Source organism: Ambystoma mexicanum, chromosome 11 (assembly GCF_040938575.1).
Source record: "Ambystoma mexicanum isolate Mex_15411 chromosome 11, UKY_AmexF1_1, whole genome shotgun sequence".
Classification (NCBI taxonomy): Eukaryota; Metazoa; Chordata; class Amphibia; order Caudata; family Ambystomatidae; genus Ambystoma; species Ambystoma mexicanum.
The window spans coordinates 644013111-644034128 of record NC_090934.1 but is presented as its reverse complement, the minus strand read 5'-3'; the positions used below and the strand labels follow the sequence as shown (position 1 = coordinate 644034128).

Here is a 21018-nt window from a genome sequence, read left to right as displayed (position 1 = left end):
CTAGGGGCTCCAAGTGCCTTGTGAGTGGCCATCCATATTTGCCATGGCACCATTGCCGCACTGATGCAGCACAGGCATGTGAAGGTTCAAGTCCAGCAACATGAACTGTAATAGGAGACAAACAAAAACAGGCCCCCCATCGCTTGACACCAGTGTAAGGCAACATTCAAAGCAGTATCCTGAGTGAGACTGCACCAGCCCTGTACTCCTGCCAGTAAACAAACCAACCATCAGCATAAGCATGTACCACACAAGTTGGCAGAGTGACTGAGCAGCCAGGCTCATCTCAAGAGGGGCCAATGGGAGCTGCAGGGCACAGATGGCACGAATACAGAAGCTATTCCAATGGACATGACCTCAGTCTCCCTCCAAGAAACGCACGCAAACACAGGCACCTGTGACCAGCCATATTCTGATAATCACATCATTCCACCAATCCACCTGGCTGACCGGCATCTGTTACACAAAAGCTAATCCCCCGCCCCTGAGCATGACATCATTAAAACAGTCATAATGGCAGCCCCTATCCCTGACCTCACTGGGCTTCGTAGGCAAACGCGCCCAGTACAGTACCACGCAACTATACTCAGAAGCCGGAACCCAATGCAGATCTTCTCACAATACATCGCTCCACAAATAGGAATATGCTACATTACTTGCAAAGAATAACGCTACACGGTCAATATCATAATCAAAATTTAATGCACAACAAAATCACCAAGCCCATACAGCTATTAGGTCATGAACTCCAAAATATATTTCATTATTGTGGGCTGCATCCGCAATAAATGACCAGCTTCTTCTTGTGTGACGCCCTGTTCCTTCATGGTACACAGGGGCTACATTCACGTTCAAAAAGGCAACATGGAAGCGCCTAGAACCGCAGGGCCGTCCCATTAGGTAGGCACTAGTCCAGCTGAAAGGTCGATATGTTCCTCCTAGCCACTAGTACTGCGTAAGGGCATGTGGCCCATTGGCGATCGTCCCATAAGATCGTAATGGTGCTCCACTGATTAACACGAAGCAGCAGGTGTCGGGAGTAAAAGCCATCTGCAGGAGTGGCATACAGATGGCAGCGGCAAAAGGGGAGGAGATACCTGTCACCCAAATGAAATGAAAAAGAATAGTATGGGCATCAGAACTTCATTTGAATTACTCACTTCAATGATCACACTAAATCCACAGCCATATGCATGCTAGCCCACTCAAAAGGATTATTCCCACCCAAAATTCACTTGCGAATCATAACTATACAAATCGAGGTGAAAACACTATTACAAACGAGTGTTTGTGTGCATGCGTCTGTTAAAACAGAATCCATTAGATGGGATTAGTAACGTGCATAGACACAAGTGTTGGAAGGCGCGTCGAGACAGGGAGGGTTCAACAAGGGCAGATAGACGATGGTCCCACTATGGCAGCCCTGCATCACATAGCGCAGGGGAAGTGGATAGATTCCAAAAAGCCCTGTACATGGCAAACTCTCCATTAAATCATCTGTCCATGCATCCATACATCATTCCCTCATCCCGGTATGAAAACGCCTGATTATTTACTCACATAACATGTGAAATTTCCATTGAGTCTGTGCGTAATGCAGTCTGCAAAATCCACTGTGCTCCAGCCCGGAATTCAAGTGTTGTGAAGTAACATGTATTTGGGAACGTCCTGCCTTATCGTCCACTACGCTATTGCGCATCCCATACTATTCATATCAATCATTGCATTCTCGCCATGGCCCCTGTCCGAAGGACATTAAACAATAGAACTTTATATCTGCAGTCAGACCTGTGGGCGTCTCCTCGCCGCTAGCTGAAAACCGAAAGCGCTGTCCTTCGAATTCCTCATTTGCAACATCATGTCGAAAAGGCATCTGTGACCACTTGAAATCACAAATTCATCCATGTAGTGCGGCAGTGTGTGAAAATGGCAACTGGCTTCACTCACAAATGGGACGCCCCGCCCGTCGGTGAACCTCGGTACAGTGCTGCATGAGGGTCCACCGTCAATCGAGTACTACATTCCACTGACCCTTCACAAGTTTGTTCGCAACTGCAAAGATAGTATGTGAAACAATGGGACCATAGCAGAATGAACATATGAACCAATATTTCACTGCCATCGGGATTAAATACATGATTGTAATAGCAAGATGCCATGCGTCGAATTGCAGCGTTGTGTGCGGGACGTGCTCGCCCAAAGGGGATTGCAGCTTGCACAGGTGGAATGAATCACCACAGGTGGAGTCTATACAGCCTGAAAACACATAAATTGCACACCCAACCCCCTCCCACAACCACACCCACTCCAAAATGCTACCGGCAGGACTAGCGATGTTGGCCCTGGGGGACCTGATAGCACTGCAAGTACTCCAACTTCAAGAAGAAGACGAACACCAACTACTACAACAACCGGCCGCACAGAGGAGACGCAGGAGGAGGAGGAGGGCAAGGCAGGGCCAGCAAGGCCCACCAGCACAGCCACTACCACCACGCAGGCAGCCCGCAATCCCACGCCTCCGAGCACATCCGTTCAACCTCACTGATGAGCAGATCCACACCCTCTACCGTTTGGACCGGGACACCATAACCGCCATTGTGGACATGACACACGCTGACCTTGTCAGCATGATAGATAGCCCAACCGCCATCCCACCCCTACTGAAGGTGGTGTCTGTACTACACTTCCTGGCCACAGGCACCTACCAGCACACAGTCGGACAGTTGCATGGCATTTCACAGCCACTGTTCTCACGGACACTATTGCAAGTGCTCGATGCCCTCCTGAAGCACGCAGACGACTACATCTCTCTACCACGCTCGGAGCAGGAAATTACGAACACAAAAGTGGGATTCCATGCACTTGGCGGCATACCGGGTTGCATTGGTGCCATCGACTGCACCCATGTGGAATTGGTCGTCCCACATGCCATGGAGGCCCAGTACCGCAACCGAAAACAATTTCATTCTCTTAATGTACAAATGGTGTGTGACTCCAACAGGATCATTACACATTGTTGTGCCCGATTTCCTGGATCAACCCATGATTCTATGGTCTTGAGGAACTCTACAATACCACGCTACATGGAGCGACACGCAGGGAACAGATCCTGGCTACTCGGTGAGTCTCATTTCATGCATGATGATGTGGGGTATGTGATGCGGCAATGACCTGGCAGGAAGGGGAGGGGGGTGCGTACGTAGCAATGTCATTCCACAAACATCCTTTATTGTCCACATACAGGTGATGCCGGGTATCCACTGAAGAGATGGCTCCTTACACCACTCCGGAACCCATAGAACCAGCATGAGGAGGACTACAACCATGCCCACTCACGTACCCGTGTAGTCATAGAACAGGCATTCGGCCTACTGAAGACTTGTTTCCGCTGCCTCAGCAGGTCTGGCGGGGCACTCCTGTACCGCCATGAGAAGGTTGCAAAGATGGTCATGGCATGTGTCATGCTACACAACATGTGCGTACGTAGAAATGTGCCCATGCCCCCTGACGCAGAACTGCAAGCACCTGAAGATGGTCATGATGAGGGTGGGGATGTGGCAGCACCTCAAGGAGTCCGTGAGGCACAGGAGGGCCGTGAAATTCGTCAGATTCTCATAGATTCATGCTTCTAGCACTCACGCCTGGTGGCTGATACATGGACACGGGACTTGTGGCACTGTGTGTGTCTGGAACATGCACAATATGGACTGTACGCCTATAAAGGCCTCGTACACAAAGATCAATGTCCACACATCTCATTGGATGATTTTGCAATGTTTATAGCATATGTGAAATTATGTTACACACCCCATCGACCCGCCACCCAAGTGAGCCCAACACACCCCCTCCACCCTCCTACCTCCCCCCCGAACACCAGTGTCCAAAGATGCTCATTGTCAGTGGGCAGACGCTATTGCAAGCCCCCTCTCCGGGTATCAGGGGCACCCCTGCCTGTGGAGCGCAGGTTCCTCTCAGATCTACGTTGGGGGCTGCCCTGGGCGGAAATTGCAACGGATGATGTCTCTGCCTGCTCACGTCCATGCATGTCCCTAAGGGTTTGTGAGAGCTCAGTGAGCACACGGCGCACAGCGGCAAGTTCAGCACATACGTCTTTGGATGTCGCATGCAGTTCCCCCCTCAGGCTCTCGGTGCTTCTCTCCATTTGTACTCTCAGGCTCTCGGTGCTTCTCTCCATTTGTGCCCTTAGTGTCTCTGTACTTCTCTCCATTTCTGCCCTAAGTGTCTCAGTTGATGTTTCTATGGCTGCCTTAGTACCCCCACATTCATCAGCATGGTCCTTGAGGAGCGTGGCCAGTTGCTGCTGTTGCACGATAACCTGGTCGAGGGATTGTTGCCTCTGCTGTGCCATGGCCATTTGCGGTGGTGTCACAGAGGGGCTGATCACCTCATGTTGTCTTGCCACAGGGCTTGTGGGGGATGGCCAGTCGTCGTCTTGTGGGTGCCCCTGCGTGGTATCCTCATGGTGTACGGGATGAATCAAACAGGGGGATTGAGACAGGTCATGGATGGATCCTACATCGACATCCCCGTTTTCTGTGTCGGAGCATGCTGCCATTAATGCAGTGTCACCTATGGTGCTGCTGCTACCAGAAGCAGTGCCTTCTGTGGCATCCATTGGGGGGACCTGTGGTGGTGCTGTTGTGGGCATGCTGGCTGCTAGGGTGCCTGTTGGAGTCCCTTCCTGTGTGCTTCCACTTGATTTGTGCTGCTGCCGTGTCTTGATCCGTGCAGCTGAGGTGGAGGGTCTTTGGCCGTTGGTCTTGGCCCTCTTTGCAGGTGTGCTGGTAGGGGTGTCCTGGAGCTCGTCGTTTGAATCGGACCCTGTGGTGGAATAAAGGAGGGCGAGCGTTATTAATGGGTCTGTGGAAATTGGAATGGCAATGTATCACATGCATTGGGGTGGTACCTGAGGGTGATTTGGGTCAGGGCCTTGGAGGTGGTTTCATTTTTGTGTGGAATGAGGATGCAGTTGTTTTGCAGCCTGCAGTTAGGGTGTGCCTGCTGCACGTGTAGAGGGTGTTTTTAGGATTTTTAATTATTTATGTATTTAATGTGAGTTTTAAAGTGCGCTATCAGGCCAATGTATGTGGACGTTCTCCTGGCCATGTGTTTCTGTTGCACTATGTGGACACATGGTACTTCACATGATTGGACATTGTGGATTTAGCATTGTTTTATTTGGGCCACCTACCTGATTCTTCGGATTTCTGCACTCCTTTCTCCATCCCTCCGACTCCCTCTATACTCTACATTCCAATGGTGGAGGCACAGATTTCTTCCCAGGGGGTCAACTTGATGGGTGATTCCGATCCTCCCCCGGTAGCTGTGGCAATGTTACGGTTGGCGGATAGTATGCTCCGTACGCGTATCCGCAAGTCGTCCCATCGCTTTCTGCATTGCTGTGGGTTGCGGGGTGCGGTCCCCACCGCACTTACCCGCTGTGCCACCAGGGCCCATATGGCCTTCTTGTTCGCAAGTGCCGTCTTGGTCATTTGCGTCGAGAAGACGACGGCAGCATTCTCCTGGAGGGTCTCTGTGAGCACGGTGAGTTCCTCACGGGAGAAGTGGACCTGCCGCTTGCGGTCGCACGCTTTTTTCGCTACTTTTCCCATTTTTATTGTTTTCGCTAGGGTGGATGACGGGTTGGGATGTGTCTCAGGGTAGTATTTTTAATGGTTGTGTGGGAATTCTGATTTTATAGGTGTACGGCGTGCTGTTTCCCGTTCCGGGACCATGTTTTTACTTCCGTTTCCGTATATTTACGGTCACCGTATTTTCCGATTGCCGCTCATTACGGTGACCGCTATGATGGGTGGCGGAATTGCACCTAGGGCGCCGTACGACGGCGGTGAGGGGCGTTTTGGGGACATTTCCGCCATCGCGGACTTTGCACTTCCGCCATGGCGTAGTGCTCGTGCCCGATGGGTCGGAATTAGCCGCACTTTACTCCGTCGTGCAATGGCGGAAACGCTATTTACGCTATGGCGGTCAGGTCAGTTACTTTCCGCCAGGGTCGTAATGAGGGCCGGAGTGTTCTGGTAAACTCATCAATAATCCTAATTGAAACATATAGCCCAATCATTGTATCTTGAAGAGGGGTATTTATTTATACATATAGCAAAAAGGGAAAGCATTTAGCTGCATCCATAATGCATTCAGTTTCACAAGACATGTTACATCACTCAATTTAAAATAAGAAGGTTCTTAGATATTTATGATGTTACTGTTTCATGATTCCTCCAGTGCGAGTGTGAGCAGTCCACAAAAATCTAGATCTGATTGAGAAAAGAAACTGGCAATCCCTCTACAGCAGAAGTCAACTCTATATTGTAATCCACAAAACTAGACACTTTGCTCGTGGACACACTTGCACGAGAGTAAATAAATGGAGACGGCCCGAAAAGGTATCACAGATGCCTTACAACCCATAGCACTGAAGAACTGTTCAGTCCCCCTACCTCCTGCAAAATGGCCCAACTGCGAGAGAAGTGCGTTTGGTTCCTGGTTGCTGAGTGTCCTGGGGATGAGGCAATGTTCTAGAGCAGCAGTGTGTTTTCTTGGGGTGTCTCTGTCATAGTGTCAGTAGTGCTGTAGTGCCGAGAAAGCCTGCTATCAAACAAATGGGTAGGTATGGTGACGTCAGAGGGAGTGAAGTGGGAAAAGAGAACTCAGAGACAGGCAAGGTGGTTGACAAGGAGATCAAAGGTTTGTTCATGAAAGCTCAGCCAAGATGGAAACAGGATGTCCAGACAAATTCCCAGTGAATTGTTTCTGAATTCCTACACCCTGATTGGCTGTGCCCTCAAGAACATTCTAAAACTGGTGTAAACATTAATTGACACAAGAATATGATAGAAGGAGTTTATTTGCAATCACAGATTGAGGGAAAGCCATGCTTTAGTGATGTAACTGAATGAAAGTGACATCCGAATCAAATGTCAGTTTCATTTGTGCTTGATCTTCAAAAAGGTGTTTCTCTTTGTAAACATTTTAGCTTTGATACAGACCCCTTAAGAAGACATACGTTTTGGACGCTTGCTGTTGGAGGAACATTTACGTGGTTAGGAATCTACGGAGTCAATCAATCGACAATACAGAGATGTATTTCTTGCAAATCAGAGATGCACGCCAAACTGTGAGTAGAATATTACAAAATTGAAAACTGAACCTTCTACATTTTCTACTGTATTGTGAATTTGAAAATGTACAACTATATATACATATATGGGCCTCATTACGAGGCTTGCGCTCTAATAATGAAGGGTGCCGGTACAGGACCGGCACCCTTCATTACGGGATGCCTGATTACGAGGTCCCCTAGCGGGACCCGTAACAGAGTTCTGGTAAAACCAGACGTCCTTTCCGGGTCCCGCGAGGGGACCAAGAAGCTAATAACGGGCCCGTTATTAACGGTACCTTTATTAACTCCATCCCCATTCCCATTGAACCCTATGGGGGCTCAAATGGGAATGGGGAATGGTTCTGTGCATGAGGAATTACCGGGTCCTCCAAGGTCGGAATGACCCGGTAATTCCTCATTCACAAAACCCGGTACTGGAACCCGGTATGGAGGCCCATAGAGTCGCTTATGTATTGATTGATGTATTGCTCTTTTTTTTTTTAATGATAACAACAGTGCATCAATAAAATGGATTTTTTTGCAATCAAAATAGTGGACCTTATTACAAGGGTGGCAGTATTTTAACAGGTATTAGTACCTGGCGAGGCTGCAATCAGAATGAAAGAACCATTCTGATTGGCCCTCGCCGAGTCATTACCAGGCCGGGAATCCCTCTGTTGGGATTCCACAGCATTTGTCCCCGGCGGGGGGCGTGGCAGACCTTCAGCCAATGAGGATGCTCGAAGCGGGGCCATCCCCACTCCGAGCCTTCCCACGGCTGAGAGGTTACCTTCGCCCCCCGCCGGGGACAGAGGTAAGGCTTTTTTGTTTCCTCCCCTTTATTCCCTCCTCCTACCTCCCTGCCCTCCCCACCCCACTTACCTTCTATGCCATGGTCCCCAGCGGGGGACGATGGTAGCCTCCTGCCGTATGGAGACTCGGAGCGGGGCCATCCCCGCTCCGAGCATCCACACGTCAGGAGGCTTCCATGGTCCCCCGCCGGGGACCCAGGTACGGTTTCTTTTTTTTTCCACTTCCCCTCCTTCCGCCCTCCCAACTGCTGTTGAGGTCTCTGAGGAGAGGAAGTTGAGAGGTAGATACAAGGAGAAAAGAGGAGAGGTCAGCCCACCCAGAGAGGAAGAGGGCGACCTGGCCAGGTGCCCTGTAGATGGTGGCCATATTCAGAGTGAGGCCAGGAGAGATAGAGAGCCTGCAGACCAGACATTCAAAGGAGGAGTAGCCCTGTTAGGAATGATAGATGAAGGGACCCACTTCGGAAAGATCAGAGCTACTCCCCCTCTTGGACAGTTGGTTCTGGATTCAGAGAGTATCTTGTAGCCATCAAGGAGGAGAGCGTCAAAAAACTAATGACAGAGATGACCGTGAACCAAGTCTCAATGAGAGAGAGGACATACAGGTCAAATTCTTCAAGCAGGTGGCAGGAGTGTTTGACAGCAGAGGGAGAGTGAGACTAGCGACGTGGAGCCGGTTGCCACATTTGAAAGATTTCCGTGGTGGGGTACTGGCTTTAGGTACACCCTGCAAAAGTGGCAGAAGGGCCCGAGAGTGGGCAGAGCTGTTACATGGAGGTGATATAGTAGCCACAGAGGAGCAGGAGGGTGCTACAAAGGCAGAGGAAGAAGGAGGTGGCAGAGGAGCCACAGAGGTTCTAGTAAGAGTACCAGGAGAAGGAAAGAAGTTGATAAGACATGGGAGACACCTATTGAAAAGGAGAAGATTGGGATGAGGGCCCTGGACCAAGACGGTACCATTTAGATAGACATTAATGATGGTCTTGGAGGAGTGGAACGAGCCCAAGAGGGCCTCCCTCTGAATGCCACAATTCATGGGAGAGATGGAGAAAGGAAAGAGAACACAGTCCAGATGAGGGCTCCATAGGTCTGGGGAGGGAACGCCGAAGAGGATGTCAGTGAGAGTCTGTCTGGAGGAAGTACTGATGTAGGTATCAGTGATGGGGGGGCCTGGGTTGGATCCCAAGATGTCCCTCTTCAACTTCTTCCTTCCCGTCTTAGTGAGAGCGATTAGATTCGAGATAGAGTAGCAGTCAGAAAAGATGGGGGAGACAGAGAGCACCACAGAGGGTGCAAGGGGGAAGTAGGAGGAGGAGGAGAGAGCAAAAGAGAGAGGAGAGATGCACAGCCCAGTGCCGCGTAGCACAAGATGCGCCGGGGCATGCGGTTCACCCAGTGGTAACACACAGAAGGGGCAGACATGTACACTCAATAGTACAAAGTTACTCCAAGCAGGGTGGGGACCCAGAGAGGGGGAGAGAGCCTAATGAGGCAAGTTAACACTACCATAGTTACCGCAATGCAAACCAGCTTCAACTTTCCTAAAAAAAAGATGGAAAGAGGCAAAGTTTTTAAACACAGAAGCAATTCAAAGGAATCTGACTTTCCAGGGGAGATGTGAGGGAAGGCTGAACAATACAATTTACTGAGATGCTTAAGTGCTGTGTGGTAAACAATATAGGAATGATTTGAGGGGTGGGTCAATTTAATGGGGTGCAATGATTGCTGCCCCTCTGACCACACCTACCCGGTCAGTCGCAGCAGGGTATGGCTGCAGACTTCATTCTTCCCCGGCTGACACTGGCAGACACCATCTGGAGCTGCTAACCACTGGAGCTGTCCTTAGCCATGGGGTCCTTTGCCAAGGAGCTGCCAGGCAGGAGCTGCCTGGAAGGCTAATATATAAGGGCCCGGTTCTCCAATTTGAGGCGGTGGCAACAGTGAGGGAGGAGGGGGAAGGAACAGGAAAGTCAGGGTAAGAGGGTGAGGGGGAGTGTCAAGCCAGGTGCTGCAGCACTGAGGAGCATGGCAGATTTTATTAAAAGAGAGGGTTGGAGCCCTGGAGCTAGGTGTTGCAGCACTACATCGCACACTAAAATAATAAATAACGTTTGAGCCCAGGAGGCTACAAACAACCAGAGCACTCACCCCAGCCCGGAGGTTCCACCAATGCAGAGAACGGAGCACGGAGGGTGAAGATCCACAGATGGGAACAGGCCCGTTCTCCAATGGGAGGCAGTGGGCCGGAGGGACAGAGGAGGGGGAAGGACCAGGGAAGCATGGGCAAGGTGGGAGCCAGGTGCTGCGGTGCAGTAGAGCGTGGCACATTTCATTATAAGAGAGGGTTGGAGCCCTGGAGCGAGGTGCTACAAAACTACAATGCAAATTCATTCTATTACGTCCAGATTGGACTCCAAAGACTGCTCCCACTGACAGACTTGATTCTATTATGCTTAGTGTGCACTGCAAAGTATAGCAGCATTATGGCAATTAGCTTGCATACCCTATTTCTACTGTATCAGTTAGGCCAGCACAATGGTATGCATGATACCTATTTAGTAACACCGCCCTAGACTGTATCGGTAGCACTATTTGGCTGAATCTGTTGTGACCAGTTATCACAGCAATGCAAAATTCCATAATACCCAGTTAATACAGCAAAGAATAATATGAGTGCGACAAGCTTTCATTGTTTATTTTTCTTTTTTTCATCTATGTTATTGAACTAAAAACTCCCCCTGCACTGTGGGACTGTCACTGTATCCCTACAGCCCCCCTTCCCAGCACTTGCTCTGCACTTACCTCGCACTTGCCACCAGCGGGCCCTTTTTATTTATTATTTATTATTTATTATTTATTATTTTATTACGCTACTTACCTTGTACTGCACTTCCCCCCCACCTCCTCTCCTTGCACTTTCTCCTTTTCCCCTTACCTCTGCACTTGCGCGATCTGAATGACACCTGGCCTAGTAGGATCGTTTGTCTGTCTTCCCCTTGTTTCCCTCCCTCCCTGCCTCGTCGCGCCTTGAAACACTTGTGTATAGGCGCGTTACAAATACCATATCATATCATATCATATCATATCATAAAGGCTTTAGAATAGTGCCCTCATCACTTCAAATCTGTTGCACTGTGCTTAATGGGAGGTGAGGGGGTTCAGGGAACTAAGGTATTTATGCAAAGAAGGGTCATATGACCAGATCAGGTGGAATGCCTTGATCTGCAAAATGATGTCTGTTTTTCAAACTACTTCTCATTCCTGTTTTCACAAATCAATGATCTGGACATTGTTGTTGAGCCACCAAGAAACCGTGTAAACACTTCCAAGGCAGCTGATCTGCCCTATGGTAATGAAAAGATGGTAATTTACTTAAAATTAACACGTTCACTTCCTCCCTGAAGTAAATGGTATGTATACAGGTGGGAGTGATACATCACCTAAAGGTTTGTGGTTGAGCGAATAAGAGACCGAACTTGGACAGGTGTTCACTCATACTTCATGGGATTTCCTTGCAGTATAGGGACGGTGTTTGTAATAGGATCTGTTTGTGATTGGGAGCCGCCACAAGGGCATTTGTGCTAGAGAGATATGATTTGATCATTGTGTTTATACAAAGATATGAGACGTGTTCTGCACTCATTGCAGTTGCTTAATAGACTTTTAGGGGAGCCTTGTATATAGTGCTTTACAGGAGTACAGCATAACAAATTGCCTTCTTAAAGACCAATGCAATCCAATTTGTTATGGAGAGGGGCAGTTGGTAAAAGAGAATGATGGTGAATGAGGCAAATTGAGGGATGGAAATGAGAGACATTTTTATTCTCACACAGGTCAGGGGGACAATTAGAAAGAAAGTCTGTTAAAAGCTTATCTGGTGGTGGTGGCCATGTTCAGCATAAGAGCCTTCTCTCCATTAAGGCAGCATTTGATTGGCTAATTAATCTTTGTGAATAAAGTAGGCAGGACACTATCTGATAGATGTCACATGACCCCTCCTGAAGCTGTGTATGTAGTTGATTGTCACCACTAGCTAATATTGCAATTTTCTGTAAATAGAGTAGGAAGCTGGACGACACCATACAGGACAGTTTAACAAGCTAATTAACGAATTGCACGATAACATGTTTTACACATTCTTTAACATATAAGGAAAAACCAATGCAATGGTTCTAAAGCACAAACGTCCAAAACACCACCCTGGCATCAGAAAAACAAACTTTATTATTATTATTATTATTTTGTAATTGGTTTAAAATAAACCTTTACAAAATGTGATAGTTTTACATACATCTTCACACTATACAATTCTTACAATTTATACTATTCATAAAATCAAGTGTTTTACAAAGTTATGTTAGTTTAAGAAATCGTACACAATGTACGAATTGCCGTCTGAATCCTCTTGTTTTTTTTTCATGAGAATCGACTCCCATAACTCCTGTGGCGTAATTATGACACAATTCTCATACAATCGTTGGAAATAAAAAATCCTCATATTTCTCAGCTTTGGACACTTGCTTATAAGATGTTGGAGCGATTCATTTTCCTTAAAGCTACGATTGTATCTACAGCTACTGTCTTCAATGTTGATTTGTTTTCTTACAATATATTAAATATTTTGCCCACAGAGCAGAAGCGAGATACAATATTTGTGTGTTTACCAATAAAGACCTCAAAAGTAGTAACACTGCTTACATCGTGATAACATGACTGACCTTACTGGCGTGCAGTCACCAAATGGCTAGGTGCAGCCTAAAGCCAGGTGATGTTGGGCCTGGGAACTGCCTGAGAAGGATTGTATTTCTGCACCCAGCTTTCTGGGAGTAGGGATCATTACATTGTCATCTTAAAAGCTCCTGTCTCTTTAAGCGCCTCCATGATAGGATGCCTCACATAGCCATTGGTGCCTGCAAGCTTGTCTCCCCTTGCCAGGGTACATAAATCATATCCAAAACCACAGGGGAACGGTTGGAGCATCTCAAATAGAAAACTCAAGCAATAACTTAGTCTCCTAACCAGGCCTCCACACAAACACACATAAGGCCTGTTAGGATAAGGGAGTCAATCTGATGGTGTAACCAGAGTGGACCTGCAGTGGGGAGGTAGTAACCAACACCCTGGGCCTCCTTACGACTTTGGATGTGGCCATGCCCTTATTAAGGGCATGGCTGCCTCCAAAATCGGGTCCGGGTCGGGTTCCCTGAATGGGGACTTACCAGGCCATTCCGAGTTTGGAGGGCCCGGTAATTCCTCCTTCAGAGAACCCAGGCCCGGACCTTCCCCATTCCCATTTGAGCCCCCATAGGGCTCAATGGGAATGGGTGCGGGAGCTAACAACGGGACGATTACAACCGGCCCGTTGTTAGCTCCCTGGTCCCCTCGTGGGACCCGCTCTGGACGTCTGGTAAAACCAGACGTCCACATCGGGTCCCACGAGGGAACCTCGTAATATTGCAGAATGGGTTTAACGGTGCTGCCACCATTAGCGGCGCCCGTTAACCCATTCCGCAATTGTTGTAATGAGGCCCTCAGTCTCACATCAAAACTTCAAACCATCCCCAGGTGCGGTGCCCTCAGTCTATCCACATACCAGATGCATAGGGAGACGCACTTGGTGTATCTTAGGCCAAAGTGAGCATGGAAGGTGAAACCGGGGCCCTTTAAAAGAAAAGGGTTTGGCAGAAGTATATGGGGCTGTGGAGATATAGCTTATATAGAGATGGGTTCCAAAGAGCGCAGAAGGAGGTTTAGCCAGAGAATGGAGACCCTTTTACATATAGACTCAATGCCTTATAAGAACTGTTTTGATTATACATAGTGCATATAGAAAGATTAATTTGTATTTTCACACAAAATATCTGCATATCATGTGTGCTGAGGGAACCATATGAATGGTAATGAGCATCAGAGATAAGGCCAGTAAGGCTAATCCTTGAGGTTCTTTGTAGGTGCCATAGGCTGACTGGGATGCAGTACCCAGTCCAGTCGTTGTCCTTAGCCAATTTCTATAGATAGTAACTAAAGATCTTGATTTTGAGCTTGTGCCACCCAACACACATAAAGTTAACACTTTTCCTGTGAAAATTGCACACAACACCTGTGTATGTGTTCTGTGCAATATATTAACCAATGTGCAATATATCACTTTTTAAATCAATGTATTTTTCTTTGTTCCTCTCCTTTTAGTGCCCTTTATTTGAATTTAATAGGATTATGGGTAATCCTTATCTGTGCAGTATTTTCCGGCCTTGTGATGTATGCACATTACAGAGACTGTGACCCTTGGACAGCAGGTTTTATCTCAGCTCCAGATCAGGTACGCAGCTTGAGGCATGCATCTTTCTTTTCATAATGATACCTTGTTTATATTTAACACAAGGGGGGTCTGGGAATCTCTCTACCAGTACAAACACAGCCCAATGACCTGTTCTTGGGTGAGTGACTCCTGGGAGAGACTCTACCAAGTCTTGAGCTCACTGTCCTTTTCACAGAGAAGACATTTCCCTGCATGTTCTTAGAGAGGCACACTTTCACCTCACTGTTGATGCCCAACAAGGCTGAAACACGTGTATGGGGTTGCTGTTAGAACTCTTGTTCAGAGGAGAATTGCCTAGCATTTCAGTGCTGGACTGCCCCTGGGCAGGACAAAGACTGATATGAGGGGAAATCTCTTATCTGTGAAAGGGACAGTGAGCTAAAGACTTGGTAGAGTCTCTCCCAGGGGTTATTCACCCAAGAACAGGTCATTGGGCTGTGTTCGTGCTGGTAGAGAGATTCCCAGAACCCCCTTTGTTTTGCATAAATTAACTTTGGGTCTCACCCTAAGTTACAAGGGCGATCCCGACGTGGATCCTTTGCTCACTGTTCTTAGAGAGGCACAGCTTCACCTCACTGCTGATGCCCAACTAGGCTGAAACACGTGTATGGGGTTGCTGTTGGTACTCTTGTTCAGAGGAGAATTGCCTAGCATTTTGGTGCTGGACTGCCCCTGGGCAGGACAAAGACTGATATGAGGGGAAATCTCTTCTCTGTGTGAGCTAAAGACTTGGTAGAGTCTCTCCCAGGGGTTATTCACCCAAGAATAGGTCATTGGACTGTGTTCGTGCTGGTTGAGAGATTCCCAGAGCCCCCCTTTTCTTGTTTATATTTAGATTCCGATGTACTTTGTAAACGTCCACCTTTCTTATGAAAGACTTTTAATATACATTAGAGTAGTGTTTTTTTTGTTTTAAGTTAAGGTGGTATAAAATAATGTTTGGTCCAGCGCAAGTGCAATTACCACTAGGGCCACATTTTCATAGTACAAAAAACTTATTATTTTTTTGGCAGCATGTCTTCCCTATTGTTAATTCTAAGGATGATAAGATGTTGTAAGATGTCCCCAGGCCTTTGACATTCTGCATTCTTAATCGTGCTAGATGTTTTGGAGAATTGTACATCTGCTTGCTCTTATTTCGTTTGAGTTATTTTTTTCTGAAATCATGAGATTAGTAACATAATTGGCGCTCTTCTGATTTAACAAAGTGTTATCTGTACTTCTTTTCGTAGCTGATGCCCTACTTTGTTATGGATATCTTCTCAACAATGCCAGGACTGCCCGGCCTGTTTGTGGCATGTGCATTCAGTGGAACATTAAGGTCTGTAGCATGATCATATATCATCCTTACGTAAATAAGCATTCCAATTTACATATATACATATGTGGAGTGCATTCATGTACTTTATATATTTGTTAGTTAGAGGCACCAGAAGGCGGCCATGTTCACACCTTCTAAAACACAAATAAACATATACATAATTACGGAAATAGAGGGACATATTTGACATATAATTCAATAGCAGACTTTGTGCCTTGACCTGTGCATGCATATATGTAGGTTTGCACATTTTTGTTGAATGTGAACACGATTCCCCAGATGACAACATATGTGATTTATCCACAAGAAAAGTGATCTGCACAAAGGACTACATGCAGGCCTCTGCATTATGATCCGGTTACACTATGGACAGACACACGAGCCTGGGCTTTTAGTCTCAGATTATATCCTGATTCCTATAAATAAGTGAAATGTTGTTTTTTTGGTCACATAAGAAAAGGTTGGACGTTGTGATAGCAAACCCACTGTATACAATGCTGAGAGTGTGAGTGCAATGGGGAGCAAGGGGGATCCTGCCAAAATGATTATTTGCTGCATTCTACGCCAGCAAAATAAGTGAAAACTCAAGTAAAATAATCAGTTGTCCAGGTATTTTGTGGGACTTTTTGTGGCATTGGATGTGCAGCTGACCAATTCTCCAGTGCTGGTTCTGTATGAGTTAATTTCTTTCTTCAGCAAAAGAGCTGTTACTACCCCCATGAGTAAGGAGTTGGTTCCCAGCCTGAGGGACGACCCATTACACGGTCGTGCAACGCTCCGCCATACACATAAAGACAGAGCTGCCATGCTCTTCAACGTCTTTATTCAAACACCTTCTCTAACGATCTGCCCTCCCCCGACCTGCACCGTCACTTCACTCCCCGCCTCCCATCCCACCCCCATACCCCAGAACCTGAATGTCAACGTGACACCATGTGTCGCAGGCATTTGGGAATGGGTGCACTGATCCAATAAATCACAGGCTAATGCAAAAAGGATTAAGGGAGTGAGTTTCTCCCTTGAGAGGCTTTTGGCACAGAGCTTATGACTTTAAAGAGGAATGGCATGCAAAGCCTTCATAGACCCAACTGTCCTTGGAACAGTCTTGTTTTAATGCTTAGGCAAGTTAGCTGAGGGCTTCAAGTATGTCTTGGTCACCAACACTATCCTGTTGTTTCATTTTAACAAATGAGTTGTCCTTTTAAGGGGACACACCTGGTTTGCAAACCTATGTAGTGTAAGTATACTTGAGGTCTTTTCTGCATTTCTCTTCTGGTGTGCAGCCAGTATGATGTGTGCCAGTACACCAGCTCACTGAGTATTAAACATATGCTGGGACACGACTGTAATTTGTGCCATTTGTGGAGCAGATGATCACTCAGCACAGAGAGGACAACTGCAGGACATTCACTCATCAGCCAGCGGCACCACCACTGGAGCTAATATTGGGTAAAATCACAGATGAAGGCATAATCTCTGTGCAAAGTGCTGGTCTAAAGGACAATATATTGCTGCAGTGTTTGAAAGACACATAAATCAGTTCAATAATTTCTGCAGATGTCCAACTCTTTACTGGACGTAGTAAGCACATCACCTTATTTTCTACAGATGGAAAATTAAAATGTCGGTTGTTACCCACAAAATCAGGGGGACAATATATTGGAATAATGTGTTTAAAGAAAGAGTTACAAATTGCAAATCAATTTTCTGCCATGAAGAGTGCATTCTTTGCATCCATTAAGCAGTTGAAGTTGCAGTTCCAACCTGAACTATGAATGCACTATGGGGGCAGAGTAAATGACAGAGGTGTAGCCAGGATTGTCTAACACGTGGGGCCTGAAGGTAATGTAGTTGGCCCACCACAGTGACATTAACATCTGTAAATGCCCACACACCACTGCTGAGTGGGTGGGCATTTACAGATTTTGGGTGGGCCTTGTCCACTCAGGCCCTACACTGTCTACGCTTCTGGTAGGTGGTGGCAACAGTGGTCTTTTCACCTGCCTCACGATGTGGCACACCCATGCCAGCAAACATTTCGGCCCTTGTTCTAACATTTTTTGCAAATCAAGGACTAAGAATAAAGTAGCGATTGAAAGAAGCAGTAATTGTAGAAATCAAAGTGGCAATGCCACTGGTTGATATCAAATGTTTTAATTCCTAAACATGTGTCTTATAATTTCATGTTATTTATTATTACTGCCTATTGATAAGATCAATGTCTTTCATCACAAGGTATGCTGATGATTATAAATGAGGGCAAAATAATGATGCTATGTCATCAAAATTGGGGGAATTTCCTATTCACCCCAAATCAGGCACACAAGATTTACACTTATTTGATAATGTTCTTTTTATGAACCTGGGATCTGGGAACCTCAATTGAACAATATCACCTGCAGCCTCCCTCCACTTTCAGGCAAGAAACACAAAGGTTTGCACAGAAGTTCTATTTATTAATAAAATAGAAATAATGAAATCAATTTAAATATACACACACAATATATCTATGAAATTCCAATGCTAAATTGTACTACAATGAAGAAGGATAAATACACTGGTCATATACATTTTCTGTGGTACATTGCCTTGAATAGACTTTTGTAAACACATACATCACCATATGTAAATTATGTTTACCCTGGGTAGACATACACCATGGATTATAAAATGCAGGAGGATCAAGGACAAGAGTTTCATTTGTTTAAAAAAACACACATTAAATCAGAACAACCCTCCCTATCAAATTCTCTGTAATTCCCCTTTATTGAAAAACGATATCTCGCACCCTTATTCAATGGACAAACACCATTCTAGAAAACTCAATTGAAATGACAATAAAAGTGTATGTTTGCTCAAATCTCTTAAGTTGTGTTTGTATTGAATTAATGTGTAAAAATGACACATTGTACAAGTAATAGAACTATGCGTGGCTATGTAACCAGGGACTGGTTTCAATAACATTATTTTGCTGTGCTTGCACATAGTGAGATGTCCTTTTAGTTCCAAAAATAATTCCTCTGTACTTGTACATTGCACAGAGAAGGAGCCATGGGATCTCCCAGTATACAGACACTATAGGACCTATTCTATCAAATATATATAATTCCAAAAAATCATGCAGTTCTGAAGTATTCCCTACATTCCTACCGGGTTTGATCTCTTCTCCTTTTAGAGTATTGTTCCCCTCAGGATTATTTCCTCGTTTGTACATAGGAGTTTTTTTTGGCTGTCTCACAGACAGATGGACAGACTGTAAAGGAATTGTGCAATTATCCCACTCTAGGAACAGGTGGGCATTGGTCAGAAAAATTGGGTCATCTTTCCTCCACAGCCTGGCTTCCCTTCTTTCCTTATTTGGGCCCGTGTGCTGTCTCTTCCACTGAAGAAAGCCTGGTATTTTACATACAGGTAGGCCTGTCTTAAAATGTACCATTTGTACTCCAAAAATGAGTCCAAAAGGAAAGCAATCTATTCCATCTCCTTTCTGTTATTAATAATTCTTAGTTCTCTCCTTCTTCCTTTCCATCAGTGAGTGAGTGAGTATCCCCCAGAACTATGGGTTTGAACTTTTATAGAGCAGAAACCACACACCTTAATGCAGTGTATCATTTCTCTAATCTAATTGGTCAATGTATGTGATTGGACAGTGTCCGGAAAGTGACATCACACTAAACAACCCCCTCCATAGTCATTAGGCACATTGATAAGGAGGGCAGTCTGATGGGGGTAACTTCCAAAACATTTTTCACTCCCATGTGATGTGATTTCATCTGAGAGATGTTGACATTAAACTTTAGTCTTTTGAGAACCACCTTGTTCCAGCATTTCAGTGACGAGAAAGGGGCTGATAGGAACCCCTTGACATACATTACTTAAAGGGGTGCAATGATCACAGGGTTTGCATTGCTCCAGATTTCAAGGCCATGTTCTAATACATTTTTTACATTTACCTTAGTTTGTGATAAGAAATAAAATAGCACACCACTTGTCATTAGTGCCCTGGAAAGTGACTGACGTTATGCCATATGAGGAGGAAGTTTGTTTCTCCTCAGAGGAGGAGGAGGGTTCCCTTATGATGGAGGAGTAGGATTGGGAAAGTGTCTTTTTTCGTGGTGCTGGCTCAAGGACACATGCCATACAAACTCACAAGGCTTCTGAGAAAAGTGAAGAGGAGGCAGTGGGAACGGGAGCGGCCACCTGGAGCATGGAGGAATGAGAGGAAGTCTTTGTGGTTGTACAGCAGGGAGGCTGTTAACACAGGAAGATTGCACAGGTATTTTCAGGAAGGAGGAAGGGACAATTTGTTCAAACACCCTGGAGCAGTTTTTAGAAATTCATTCATACTTTGTTGGCCACTTAAACAGGAGGTGGACGTTATATAAACTATGAAAGGGTCCAATTGAAGGGGAGTTCACAGAAATATGTCAATTTGGAGAGACATCTCAAGAGGAGCACTAGCCTGTAATAGTGCCAGAGGAAGCACTAAAACTACATGAGAAGGGTAAGCAGGTGGTGTAGCCTCACCATGAGATGGAGATATGGTGTAAATTCCTCACAGCCCACATGGTCTTGACTGTGGCAGTAATTTGAGCTGTCACCAGGGAATAAAGTCAAATGAGCGGAGTGTGCGGTCATCTGTGTCATGCCTGGCTGTGCTAAGAGGGCATAAATGGGAAACAAATGCATGGGTTGTACCTTGGGGATGACAGCCATACAGATCCCATCAGGTGATGGCACATAGACATTTTCAGGTTATATGATTCTACCACCATCACTCAGCCCTCGCTCTTGCAGCTGTCACACTATGGGTGCTAGTTCCTCCCACAGCAAGATATCAGCAGCACCTTCTCAGACTCACAATGCAAAGGAGCGGGTGACCACCATACCTGGCAACCCTGTCCATTCATTCCCCGTGGCACCAACATTTTTAGGCACAAGCATCCCAAAGAACCAATGGGATGCAACATGTCACTGGCAGCCACAGCTCCCTAATTTGGGTAGAATCCACAGAATTGGCTCAGGCAGCATTAAATCATACTTTTATTGCTTGATGTCTGCCAGTGAGGGGATCTATAACCCATGGAAAATGGGATTGCTGTTCAGAGACATATGATGTGGCACCAGGCATCCAGTAGGTAGCAGTGTGGGGATAATCAGGCAGTCATTGGGGAGTGACTTACTTGTCAAATAGATTATTACATGTGTAGGAGTGGGTTGGCTTTGTAGGACAGCGTGAGGACTTTTCAGTGGTTATTACAACAGTAGAGCTGTAATACATTACTGGGACAAAAAGCAATGACATGTCCTAATCATCAGAAAGTCATCAAGTAGTAAAAGCCTCTCAGTCACTACTACAACCCCACATCACCTTCTGGTGCCAGTAATGATGTGGTAGTGGTAAGTAACACATCATCATCATGTG

General features: G+C 46.1%; 1 protein-coding gene across 1 annotated transcript in view; it reads left to right on the top strand.

Annotated features, from left to right (window-relative positions):
* SLC5A12 (solute carrier family 5 member 12) overlaps positions 1–21018 on the top strand; it is a 346093-nt gene that overhangs the window by 229964 nt on the left and 95111 nt on the right. The window contains exons 7-9 of the mRNA XM_069623503.1: positions 7016–7156; positions 14143–14272; positions 15505–15593. Coding sequence (XP_069479604.1) covers positions 7016–7156; positions 14143–14272; positions 15505–15593 — 360 coding nt within the window. The remainder of the gene's footprint in view (positions 1–7015; positions 7157–14142; positions 14273–15504; positions 15594–21018) is intronic.